A 13,688-nucleotide genomic window follows, 5' to 3' on the forward strand; every position below is an offset into this window, starting at 1 on the left:
CAATTAAAACCCTAGTTGATTTCTCAATGTTTATGGCAATTAATATTTGCAGTGCTGTATATAACAGAAGATGCATATAGAGAAGGAAAAGGGGCAACCACTGTGTAATTCATGTTAAAAGCAAAAATAAATTTCCACACATTTGTGTGTCTCTTATGTCTTTCTTTTTAAAAGCACAGTATGATAAAGCCTTTTGAAACTGATTTACTCTAGTGGACAAAATGAGACGTATAGATTGGGGTGAGGGTGTTTTTAACATGTTTATCCAGTGAGCTGCCTCTAAAGCTCTCTTTCCAATTCAGTATTTTCATCTGTAGAAGAGGAACATCACTGAACTACCTTGTTCTGAGGATACATGAGTGTTTGTTTGGTGCCTTAGACTGCTACCGGTAACAGAGCTCGATATCCTCCCTTTCTGTTCCCTCCTTATCTCCTTTTCCTTTGTGTCTTTTTTAAATACACGTGTGGGCAGGGACTATTTTACTTTTATTGTCTTATTTTGTGGGAGGTTTTTGGAAGAAAGAGCAGGGTAAAAATGCTTTAAGCAAACAAACAAAAAATGCTGGTACCACAAGGTCCATTAGTTGGTCAGTTTGGACAAGCTCAGACCCACAAGAAGCTTCCCATAGGCAGACAAACTCTTGCAAACGTCCCACACATCCCAGTGGGATTTATGCAAGAGAAAATCGTAAGATGTACAGCTTGAGAAATGTTCCCGCTCCATGTAGCCTGCAGCTTTCATACTATACACTCTGCAGGAAAATGGTTGCCTGTCTGTCTTCTTTTCACATGACCCATTCCACTGTAAATAGGTGGGGGATTTGTTTTGGTTTGGTTTTTGGAGTCTAGAACTCTAGTAGAGAAGCAGATAGGAACCTTGAACACAACTATCCAGCTAACAGCATGGATTCCAAATAATTATGTTGCTTATACTGGTCGGTTCCTTATTTTCTATTATCATAAATTTACTCACATGTAAAAGAAACACCTCCTGGCACAATGCTATATAAGGCATAGTCCTCAGTACATATTGACTTAAGGAAAAGGCTTTATGACATCATTCACTGCCCTCAGGTGGGGAATTTCTTTCAGCCTGACATTTCAGAAAAGCTCTCTGGTCACTCTCTGGTGTTACAGTAAATAGCCGGGCCAAACACAAAAAGGATAGGGCCAACATACCTCCAACCACTCCAGGAAAAGGAAAGTGCCAGCATATTTTACTTTCAAGATTTTACTGCCAATAACTTAGCCTTAAGAGAGACATTGCAACCTTTTAGAATAAAGAAAAAATGCTACAAAAATAAGAAAAATTGAGAAAACCACCAATCTATTCATGGTTAGGGGGAAAAAAGGGAGGATCAGGGAATACTGGAGGGTTGAACTGGGTGTTCAGGAAAGAGGGTAGATCTGGCCCTTGGTTCCCCACCTTTCTTATATACAAGCTCTTTGCATAATGCATTCAAATCATTTTAAGTAATGGGCCAGTGACCTGCTGGGTGTCTGGAAATTCCATTGTGATGAAGTCACATCAGGCAAATGGAATTTGTATGGGTTCAGCCATAATGTACATAGTCATGTTGATTGACACACCCACTGCTCCATCGACTACTCGCTATGTGTGTTCATCTGAGTATGCTTAGAAACATCCACAGGGAAGGAACAAAATTGTACAGGGTTCCAAATTTCTTGGAAGCACTTACTGCAACCCAGTGCGCTCCAGATGTTCTGGACTACATCTCCCAACATTCCAGACCACTGGAGACCAAAATATCTTGAGTGTACCAGCTTGGACAAGGGTGGTCCAGGCAAAGATGACATGAATAGCACCTCTCTCACACAGCTGCTGAACATGTAGAGGTTATGCACAGAAGGAGAGTGTGGAATAGGGCTGGAGAGTGTGTTACCTTGCAATAGGGAAGCCATTCCCAGAGCAAACATAACAAACTAGTCCCAATATTACTTAAGATTCCGCACACCACAAATATATAGGCAGACACAAAAGCCCATAACCTAAAGCAGCCATTATTTAGAGCAAGACTGGGCAGAAATCTCTGGCTGATTGTTTGCAGACTAGGATGGATTTCTATCACTAGTTGCCTAACAATAGCTACAACAGAAGGAATTCTAAATTACGTTGCTTAAATAAGGACAGACTCAGGTAACCAAGAGTGGATTTTTGTGCAGAAAGATGGTGAAATTTCTCTTTTGATAATCCAACAAGTTCCTGGCTTCAGATTTCTTTAATTCTTTATCTTTCAAACCTGACTGCAGTGTGGAGATCTTGGATTTTTTGTAAAATAGCAAGGAGAGCCCTCATGCCTGATATCTGTCTAGGCTGCCCTCCCCTGCTCTCCATAAAGGTAATGAGAGCTTCACTGATGTGGGTTAAAAATCTAGGAGGAGTCATACAGCTCATGCACAAGCCGATTCCTCTCCGACATTCCCTTTACACTGGATGTTCTTGCTACTGACATCTAATGCTGTTCAGAAATCACAATACTCACTGACTCATGGTGGTCAATGGGGCCAAACTATAAATCTTAGCACAGCCACGTTTTTCCTTCTTCTTTTCCTTTTCTGACGGGTCTCCTTAGCTGCAAAGAGCTACATGATCAGAAATAATAAAGAAAGGTGCGCACCTCAAATTTGTGTCCTTCATACAGCACAGTGTTAAGGATGTTGGAATCATGCCTGCGAAAAGGCACCAGTCCTAGCCGCAGTTGAACTTGTCTCGTGAGTTATGTGGATATCTAGATCTTTGCATGCCTTTGTGTAATAAGGATCTAAATGCACACTATACATTGATTTAAGCAAAACGACAACACAAAAAGTAAAAAACTATATTTAGCAACAACACTTTTCTCTTCCCAGCCAATGGGAAAATAGATCAACCAAGATTAATAATGTCAGACAATATAACCTATCAATAGCCAAATGTACACTGTGCGACTGACATCTGATACATCTAAAATCAATAGCTGACCCTTGATGCCCTATATGAAATTAAATCTATCCTCCACTGAAACTGATCTCTTCTGCAATTCAAGGAAAAGATAACATTCATAGGATTTTTGAACAGGCACTTAGGATGCAGTGCTATGCTAGTCAGGACAGAAAAGGATATACAGTATAGAACACAGATTGCCTCTGCCAGGCTGGGGCATATCGGAAATGCCATCCTTTCTTTCCCTAACATGCATAGGATTTTGACCTTACTGACAATTAATGGCAAACCCAAAGTCAGAATTTAAAGCCCCACATTCTGGGGTTCTGCTGAACATTAATAAAACTGAATTTTAACTCTCTGTTAGATTATTTCAAGATCAAACAAAAATACTTTCACATATTTAAAATCAATATGCAGATGCATCCTTCAAGTTAAAAATGTATAATGCAGTTTGCTCCTTTCTGGTTCATGAAAGAGATGGAGGAAGTGGAGATGGAAGTTTTGTTATAAGGCACAATTATCTTGTGCAAAGGAAGAAAAATACACTATATGTTCTCATTAAAAAAGATGACTTTGCATATGTAAGAAAAGGTAGCTAGTTCTTTTGAAAAAAAAATGCCCAATGAAACAATGAACCCCCTCTTCCCAAAATGAAAACCCTGGAAACAGTACAAAGTTAAGACTCTAAATGATTCATCACTTACCAAATTTCACAAATATAAAATGGAAGTATAAAGGAGACAAGATGCAAAGGTAAAACTATAGTACCACACACACCATACAGGAGTACAACCATCTAAAGTACCTTCAGAATGGCTAGGTATGGTGAGATTGGAAAACACCTTAAATAATACAAAGGAGTTCAGTACTTTAAAATCTGTAATCTCAGGAAGAATGTGGGGTGATGGGAAGACAAGAAATTTGTTGATAAGCAACATATGGAAACATAAATAAATAATTTAATCTCAGGAAAAGAGTATTCCATATCCTCCCATTTGAAATTGTTATCAAGTGTTTATTCATAAACTATAAAAAATTACATGTGCTGGGATACATATGAGAACATAACCGATCCCATCATACAGTGATGCTATGTTGATGGCTTGCTTTGCCACTGCTTGCTGCCACAAGGGTAGGAATTGATGCATCGTAAACAGATTTGCACAGTCCATCATTTGGCCTTCCAGGGGCCAATAACCTGGTCAATTATTATGGTTGGTTCAGCAATCCAAACCAGCTACAGCTGTTGTCAAAGGAAGTATGTTGTCTGAATTATAAGAATAAACTTCCACTAAGTTCCCCCCACACCAAATAAACAATTTCTACATGTCCCTTACTAATTAGCTCAATTAGTCACCCTAGCAGGAGGCTCCTAAGAGTAATAATTCAGCAGCAGCAGCAGCAGCAGCAAAATAGATTGTATATATTGTTCTCTCTCTCTCTTTCCTGACCTGATTGTTTTGCCTTAGATTGTCTTGTTAGGTTTTGGTTGTGGAGATTATTAGCACTTCCAGTGATTCCTGACATTCTCCAGAGACCATGGCAGCTTTGGGAAGAAAACTCAGAATGCAGTGTAATGCTTCGGAGTAGATCGCAGGCTCCTGGCCTTCTCCCTGGAAGCTCTTTTAGCAAGTGGGATGTGCTTCCAGCACTATGGCTGAGTAGGAACCTGCTACTGCAAACACAGAAGCATGTACAGTACTTTACACAGACATGTCACATGGGCCTAATGCTGCAGGCCTATGCTCGGTTGGGCAGGTTTGCCCCCTATCCATGGGTCCCTAACTGTGTGCAGGATAGCAGCCTATGTGTTTGCAGGATGTTTACCCATCCCACCAGCTCTATAGGGACTTTCACATATTATACAGCCACAAACCAGGGTGTTCCATCAGGCCGTTAATGCAAGAGAGAGCCATGATCAATCCTGGTTCTTTTCGCCAAGGGTAGCTCTGTGATGAACATTTCTAAACATCTGTTTTGTCACATTTAGGTCTACATCTTTAAAAACTTTCCATGATGTGCAAAGAAGTCCTACAATCTGTTCCATTTAGATGGTGTGAACCCTCAAGGAGTGAAGAAAATGCTACCATGTATATAAAAATAGGAGCTACAATAAAATATTTTTGTATATATTTCAATAAGTTATTTTTTCTCTTTTCTCTTTTTTTCTTTTTTTACTAACCAGTTATGGATCATATATCTCTGAACTCTTTATTGATTTGTCCACATCTATAGTGATCCTTTTCAAGATCATAATACTGGTATGTACTTCAAAAGTCCAGAAACATACAAATACATCCGTTGTTTTTCATTTAAAAAAGGGAAAGGGAAAGAACAAACAAACTTGTATTAAAGTCAGGGTGTGCTAATCTTGCCCCCCTCCCCTCCCCTCCCCTCGCCTCCCCTCCCCAAAAGCCACTGAGACCCATCCATGGCTTAAAAGGGAATTAGGTGCCCTGCACTTTTCAACCAAAAAAAAAAAAAGCAAAATAATCAGTGGTGCATATCTGACATAAAAGGAGAAAGTGATTTCTATGATCTTTTTGACATCCAGGTATACAAGACTCCCCCCCCCCCAGCACACACACCTTTTTTGAACACACTGCAATGCCTCCCTTAGCACAACACACATCATATCAAAGCTTAAGAAACCAATTCTGTGCCTAGTTCACGCAATTGATTGGTTCCCACTGGCTGTAAAAAAGAAAAACGGAAAGGAAAAAAAAAACAAAACAAGGACAGAGATCTATAACTATGGAATCAGCACACCCTTTCGGTAACTTTCCCCAAAGCTGGAAATTCCTGTGCCAAGGCACTTCTCCTTCCGACAACATGAAGCAAGGGCAGGTTGGGGAGGAAAGGACTGGGGTTGGGGGAGATCAACACTGTGTTTCTTTGTGTGTGGTTATTAAATACAAATGCTCTGGAGAGAGGAAGGGAAGAGTGGAGGAGGTCTCAGAACTGACTGAATGTGGTCTGTTTTTCCAATACTTCGAGGTAGTCCGGCTCTGCGTTTAACTTTGCTTTTAGCTCCAGATATTCATTCCTGTTGGGCTCTACATAAACAGTACTTGGGGGTGTATAAAGCACTGTCTCCCGGGGCCGACTGTCCCCCGGGCCGGGATGCAAGTAGGGATGAGGGGGGCGCCTAAGGTCATAATTAGGGGAATATGTGTAAGTGGTTGGGGGGAACTTAGGGTACTCAGGAAGGTTACTGCCCCCCATAGTGGAAGAGTGTTTGTCGGGCTCCAAAATGCCCCTGTAAAAACGATCAGCATCCTGAACAGAGGAAAGCAACTCGTCCCGAGGCTCAATGGTGCTCACACTGTATGTGGGGCTCCGGAGTGTCTCCTCTTGCCCCCCTGGGGCTGCAGGGGGTTGCCCCAAGGCCTGTGGGGGTGGATGGGGCTGGGGCTGGAGGTGGTGGTTGCTGTAGGTCACCTTGAGCTCATGGAGGTCTTTGTAATCCTCACCCGCATTGCCCTCCCTGGAGCGGTAGATGGGGTTCTTGCACATGTGACCTAAAGGATGAGGGATGTATTCATAGACGTGTCCTGCAGGGGTTTTCACCTTGGGCAAAGCTGGACCACTGCCTCCTCCTCCTCCTCCGCGGTGAAGATGCTGTGGATGCTGCTGGTGATGGGCATGGGGATGAGAATGAGGGGCTCCTCCTCCTGTGTATACACTGTACTGCATGTTGAAGGAGCTCACATCTGAGTTGTTGGTACTGGCATGGTCCCCTTGGACCTTCTTCCTACGCTTCATGACCAGCACAAAGAGGCCTGCAGCCACAAACACAGACATGATGAACACAAGCAGCAGGCTGAGGATCAGCACCGACAAAGGCACCGTGGAAGAAGAGGAGGAGGAAGAAGAGCCACCAGAACGTGATGCTGAGTCGTCCTCCTCCAAGGTGCTATTGAATTGCCCAGAGCTGGAGAAGGGGGTGGTCCTTGCTGGTCCCTGCATGGATGATGGGGTGGGTGTGGAAACAATAATGTCAGAGTAGTCTGGACAAAGCAGTTCTGCTTTGATGTTCCTCATGTAATTCTCAGCAAATTTCTTAGGGGATTCACAGATTACCTGGTCCACAAGGACTCCCGTGTTCAGTTGTTCAAGCCATAGCTTCATGCCCACCACATCGCAAGTACAATCCCATGGGTTCTCATGAAGATCTATTTGAAGCAGAGATTTCAGTTGGTCAAGCACCCCACTCACAGGAAGGTAGGAGAAATGGTTGCTCCTCAGGTTCAACCTGTAGAGAGTTAAGCCAGAAAAGATGCCCACCGGTAAAGATCTCAGAAGGTTGTTGTTGAGAAACAAGAGCTGTAAATTGGGCACTGGATCGAAAGTGTTGGCCTCAATCTCCCGGATCACATTGTATTGGAGGAAGAGATATTGCAAACTTTGAAGCCCATAAAAAAGCTCTGGATTCAGTTTCTCAATCCGGTTTCCATTCAGATAGAGCCTCCGCAAGTTAGTTAGATCCCCAAAGGCCCGGTCCTGAATGACTGAAATGCGGTTATTGCCCAGGTGGAGCAAATCCAATCCAGTAGCATCCAGGAAATCTGATCTGCGCACCAAGGCAATGTAGTTCTCAGTTAAATACATCTTCTTGGGGTTGTACGGCTTAGGCTGGAGCTCTGCGATGCTCTCAATCTTCCTCTCCTGGCAGTTGACATTGAGACCCAAATCAGAGATCTGAAGGTTGCAAGTACAAGCTGTCGGACACTCCAAAGGCACCGGGGATTTGGTCTGGTAAGCAATGCTGGGGCCATAGTTGCTGTATCCCAGATCCTTGGAGGTTAAGCGGGGGGTAGGATGAACCCTGGACTTATTGGGTTGGCGGGTCCCCTTGGGTTTCAGGGGTGGTTTGTAAACAGCTGAGGAAGAAGTAGCCACAGAATTGACCGAAGCCGGAGTTGTGTGAAAATACCCTGTGGTGCTCAGAGGAGTCTGGGGTCTCATCTCATAATCAGAGATGAGTCTCCGAGGGCAAAGCTCCTGCTTAGACACTTCATCCAAATCCCTCCCATGCAGACGGAAAGGGGTCTCACAAACCACATCCCCCACTAGGGCTGAATAGGAGATGCTGTCCAACCAATCCTTGAGTGCAATCAGCTCACAGGAACAGTTCCATGGGTTGTCCTCCAGCTGCAGCTCCACAACCTTATCCATATGCTGCAGGAGGCCCAGGTAGGGTAGCAGTTTCAGCCGGTTTCCCCTCAGATCCAGGTGAGTCAAGGGCACAAATCTGAACAGATTGTTGGGCAAAGAAGCAAGGAGGTTGTCGTTCAGGATAAGTACCTGCAGCAGGTGCAGCTGGCTGAAGGTGTTTGGCTCAATAGCACTGACATAGTTGTAATCAACCTGGAGATACTCCAAACTTTCCAGGCCCATGAAAGTGTCATCCCTCAGCACCTCTAGCTTGTTGTTATTCAAATGCAGCCTCCTTAAGCCCTTCAGCCCATGAAAGGCTCCAGTTTCAATGTCTTGGATGTCATTCCCCCCTAGGTGCAAAATTGAAGCCCCGCTGTAATTGACAAACTGATTGGGGTAGAGCCTATTGAGGAGGTTCCCAGACAGCAGGAGATGGTAAATGGAGAATTTGGGAGGGCTGATCTCAGAGAGGTGGATGATCCCCCGGTTCTCACAGCTCACTGTCAAGATGCCATCCTTCTCCTCACAAGGGCATTTGTTGTCACAGATCTCGCCATAATACTCAATGCTCTCTGCCCATGTCAGGACTAGTGATGTTAAAGCAAAGGCGATGGTTTGCACCATCCAGATATGCATTTTCCTGTTGAGTTCCTGCTCCAAAGTCACTGTAGAGCAGCAAGCATACATGTTATTTCCTGTGGAGGATAAGAAGAGAAAAGAAACACGAGCGTGACACAAGTGTGAGGAATGCAACCTAATCATGACAATATTCAAGCACTTAAAGCACAGCTAAGAGATGTGTTCAAGAAATCAGGGTTGCTTTACAATGCCAAGAGATCTGAATAAAAGATGACTGTGTAACTTTTGTTCAATAAATGCTTGCTTAGTTATTTATTTATTTATCACAAATTTCCCTATTTCAAAAGGCATGAACCAAATCCCTTCCATTCTTAACCCTCAGAATGCATTTTAGTATCTTTCTTTTATTGTTACAAGCAGCTTTCTCTTCTCCACATTTCTCTCTCGCTCTCCCTGTCTCTCTCCCTCACAAACACACACACACAGAGACAACCTGTCCATAAATATACATAAAATGGCTGTCAGTTTAGTTACTTGGTTCCAATTTCACAGAACAGAAGCACCATTTTATGAGCCTTTCAACTTCACCTATTCCCCGTACAGCTCCCCTCCTTTTCAGAACCTTTCGAATGAACAGCGACTTGGGAAGGAAGGTCTTCCCCCATTTCTGCCAAGGCATGCTGCTCTCTTGATAGTTGAAAAACACACACAGAGTTCCTTGAAATACCACTGCAGGAGTCTATAGCACTAACATTCCTTTTGGAGAGACAAAATCAAAACCCAAACCCTGAAATGGGTGAATCTCTCAGACTACATGAGTCTATGCAGTTTTGCTCTACCAGCATATGCAAAAACCTAACCTACAGCTTCATGTGTTGCTCTTTTTTTTAATGGCGGCAGGGTAATGGGGGAGAGAAAATACCAGTAGTGCTGGAATTATCCAGCTGAGTAATTCAATATACGCCCCCTCATCATTTCACAGGCTTTTTTTTTTTTTGTTTTTCAGTGACAGTGCTAGCCACTGGTGGAATATTTATGAATTCTTATTCAAACCAGCTCTTCCTAAAGAAGTCATCATCCCTGTGTGTTTCTGGATTGATTGGACCATAAATGAGTTATTTTCACAAGGGCATTGGCCAAAAGGCAGCAACACAAGACCCCCACCTCCTCTCTCTCTCTTTCACTGAGAGAGTGAGAGAGAGAGAGATGGAGAGGGAGAGAGGAGCAGTGTCCTTTAGTCACTCACCCAGAACTTGGCAAATGTGCTAGACCTGAGGATTGTTCCTGCAGCCTCAGCCATATGTGACATACCGCTTCATCCTCCACACTTAGCAAAACTAGTCTAATTGCAACGGAATGAGCTGACTGTATCTCAGAGAGGCAAATCATTACCGAATGTAGGAGCCATACCGAGTTCCTGTCTCTCGCAGCACCTTCGGTCCCTCCGAGAAGAAGGCACCCAAGGCAGGTTAAGGGGGGTATTTCCCCACCCACGCTGTTTTATCTGTACTTCCTCCCCGATCTGTGTCTCAGGTTGAGTCTCTGAATTGCATCTAGACAGGAGCACAAGCCCAGTTCCCTTTCCCTCTGCTCACCTTCCTGTTTCCCCCTTTACAGATCCTTCTACTTTTACTTGTCTGGAAGCAATATTGTGGGAGGAGAGGGAAAGCAGGGGTGGAAAGGATGGATGAATAAGTCATCCAACCTTAAGCAATGAGTTTAGGGTTTGTTTGCAATTGCCAATTTTGAGGAAGGAAGTGGAGGGCTTATGTTTGGTCAGGTCAAAGCATCAGATAAAGATGTTGGATTTGGAGCGTCCTAGACATTGCAAACATGATCACAGGGGGAAAAAATCTGCATCTCAGCATGGTTCATCAATTAGCAAGCATCTGTCTGGGTTCAAACATTTTGCAGCAGAATCCAGACATGTTAGGGTAGAAGTCCTTTGCTCTCCAGTGGCATGGTTTGGTAAAAGAGAGAGAAGACATATCCCAATCAATCTGTGCATCAAACAAGAAATTGGAGGCTGATGAGAGAATGGGAAACCAAGGCAGGGGGGCAGGGGGATCCTCTACTTCCAACACAATCCCCAGTTCTACCAGAGTTATTTATCCCAAACCAACTGCCTCTTGCCAGAAAGCTCACAAATAAATAAATAATCGTGTTGATACTTCATCTCTAACCTCCGCTTTAAAGTTTTATTTCAACGTTTATTTCAATGTTTCAGTAACAGCAAAATCAAAATAATCTTCATGTCCTTTCTCTTCTCCCTCCCCCCCCCCCCCCCCCCCCCCCATCAATCCTGCCTTTGAAATATTGGAGGGGAGAAGAGAGGACGCGAGCTGAAGCGAATAAAAGTTGAGCATGGCAGAGAGAAGGGATTGCCTGGAGATCTGGTAGCAAAGGCTCCGGCTAGAAAAAGGGAAGCAGACGCCGCTAAATGGGGTGACAGCGAGAGAAAGAGAGACAGAGAGGAGGGTGGTGTGAGTCTTTAAGCGATGCCCATCCTCTTCAACGCTCCCCTCCCAGGCAGGAAAAAAAAAAAAAAGAACGAGTTCCACCTCTAAGATTACCGCACTGAAGCAGCTTCCTCCGCTTGCAAGAGGGGTGGGGGGATGAAGCTCTTCTCCCAACTGCTCCAGTAGTGGGAGTTGGGAGCAATGGTGGTGTTCCGTAAAAAGGGGGGGGGGGGGGGGGCAAAAGCAAAAAGGGGAAACGGGTGGGGCCCCCCCCCCCCCCCCCCCTCTGTCCCTTCGCTACTTACTGAGGCTGAAATCTCCGGGGCCCGAGCATTGTTGCAACCCATAAAGGTGCCAGGCTCGCTCGCTCTCTCGCTCGCTCGGAGTGTGTGTGTGCGTGTGCGTGGGTGTGTGCGCGCGTGTTGCAAACCGCCCAGGCAGGCGAGTTAGGAAGGCGGTGGGGAATGCAGTTGGGAAGGCTGTTTGGCTAGCGAGAGGTGCACGCAAGCAAGCAAGCAAGCAAGCACACGCGCGCGCGCGCACACACACACACACACGCTGCCGAGGCGCCCCTCCCGCGCGCGCGCACACACACACACACGCACGCACACACAAACACACACACGCAGCGGCAGTGCCAGGGGTTGCCTCTCGAAGCGCCTCTCCCCAGTCATGCAAAGTGGAGGGGGGGCACGACGAGCTGGAGAGGCCGGGAGGGGCGAGCTGAAGATGAGGGAGTCCGTGGAAAGCGGGGAGGACACAAGGCGCAAGGTGGCCCCCGAAGGGAGATGGTAAGTGGATGCCGGGATGGGGGGGAGGGTCTATCCGAGACAGAACGGGGGGGTGTGTGTCTGTGCGCGCGAGCAGTGCTGAATGACAAGCAGGGCTGAAGTGGGGAGGGGGGCGATGTTCTACAGGCATCGGTGCCGAGAAATCCGGAGTGATGCCGGGGAGGCATCTGGGGCGCGCGCGCGCGCGCGCGGGGGCGAGCAAGCGCTGGCCGAGTTTTTCCAGAGGAAGCGCGCGCGCGCGCGCGCGCGTGCGTGTGTGTGTGTGCATCGGCGACGACATGGGATGAGTGATTTGCGGGGAGGAAGGAGACAGCAGCGCGAGGAAGGAGCCGTACGTCAGGACGGGTCTGGGTCCGGGTCTGTGGCAGGGTGGGGTGGGGTGGAAGGGGAGGATGCAGGCAACCCGGGGCAGCCAGCGAGTCTGGACAGCGGTGGTGGCCATAACGGAGTGCAAAGGCGTGCGGTGCACGAGCGGGAGGGTAATTTGTCTCTGGAGGGCCCCGGGGCAGGAGGAGGCAGAAAGTCTGGGCGTGCAACACGGCACGGGGGGTCGGTGGGGGCACGAGGAGGAGGAGGAGGAAGGGTCGCACCTCGAAGCATCAGGGGAAGAGGAGGCAACTCGGGAGGGTGGGGATGCGGAGGCAGGGATCCCAGGTAGCGACGAAGCGGGGCGGAACGGCGGCGGGATGAGAGCGTGGGGGCGAAGTGCGGGTGGGCTGCACAGCCGCCGCTGCCTGCAGTCAACAGGATGGGCAGCTGCCACGAGTCACTCCCGCTCCCCCATGCCCGTGCAGACGCATTCCCACACGCCGGCGCACGGGCTCCGTGGAGAACAGCTCCTGGCTGCACACAGGCGCGGCGCACACGCGCTGAGTCTCTGGCTAGCTCGCACGCTGCCGGTACTCACGCTTTCCACTGAAGAGGCCAACTTTCTCCGCGTCCAGAGGTAGCTCCACCAGCTGAGCCTCCCCCTCCTCCTCCTCTTCCTTCTCCTCCTCCTCCTCCTCTCCTAGGCGCTGGCCTGCTCACCTCCCAGTTTATGGCATTTCGCAGAGCCCCGGGCTGATGCCCGTCCGAGAAGCCTGGGCAGAAAGACGGGACCCGGCGAGCCGCCCCTTTAAGCCTCCTCTTCCTCTTGCAGCGCGCTCTGGACATGGCAGTGCTGGAGAGCAGGGCGCGGGGGACGCGTCTTCCCCAGCGGCGGCGGCGGCGGCGGCGGCGGCGGCTGTCCTCGCCGATCCCTCCGCGGGAGCCCCCGCCGCCGATCGCGCGCCGCCGCCTGGGGCTGGTCCTCCGGGCTCTTCGGCAGCAGCGGCTGCCCCCTCTGCTGCATTCCTCCTCAGCCTTCCCCCAGACGCGGTGTCCTAAGCACGGCGGGGGCGGGGGCGGGGGAGAGAAAAAGGCATAGAATAAAGCGCCGCCGCCGCCGCCGCCGCCGCCGCCCGCCTTACCCACCGATCCGGGCGTCTGAGGAGCGGCGGCAGCAGTCGCAGCGGCGGCACGAGCCTGTCGGCATCTCTTTCCCAGGAGAGTGTGAGCGGAGGAGGAGGAGGAGGAGGAGGAGGAGGAGGAGGAGACTGCGGGCGGGGGAAGCGTGTGCCCGCGAGCGCGCGCGGGGGGCAGGGGCCACGGAGGATGCCAGCCTGCCCCGGCGAGAACTGCGATCAACTTGTCCTCTCTCCCGTGCTCTCCTCCGACGGCCGACGGAAACCGGCGGGAGGGGAGGCCCGGAGAGCGGAGGGAGGCGGAGAG

The 13,688-nt window shown here is 48.1% G+C and overlaps 1 protein-coding gene across 1 annotated transcript; it reads right to left on the reverse strand.

Annotated features, from left to right (window-relative positions):
• Positions 1-5,902: 5,902 nt before the first annotated feature.
• Positions 5,903-8,794, reverse strand: SLITRK5 (SLIT and NTRK like family member 5). The gene has a single exon (XM_044450378.1). It carries the CDS (start codon positions 8,792-8,794, stop codon positions 5,903-5,905), a length of 2,892 nt encoding a protein of 963 aa, XP_044306313.1.
• Positions 8,795-13,688: the final 4,894 nt, after the last annotated feature.

The sequence above is a fragment of the Varanus komodoensis genome, unplaced genomic scaffold, assembly GCF_004798865.1.
Source record: "Varanus komodoensis strain SLA01 unplaced genomic scaffold, ASM479886v1 scaffold65, whole genome shotgun sequence".
Classification (NCBI taxonomy): domain Eukaryota; kingdom Metazoa; phylum Chordata; class Lepidosauria; order Squamata; family Varanidae; genus Varanus; species Varanus komodoensis.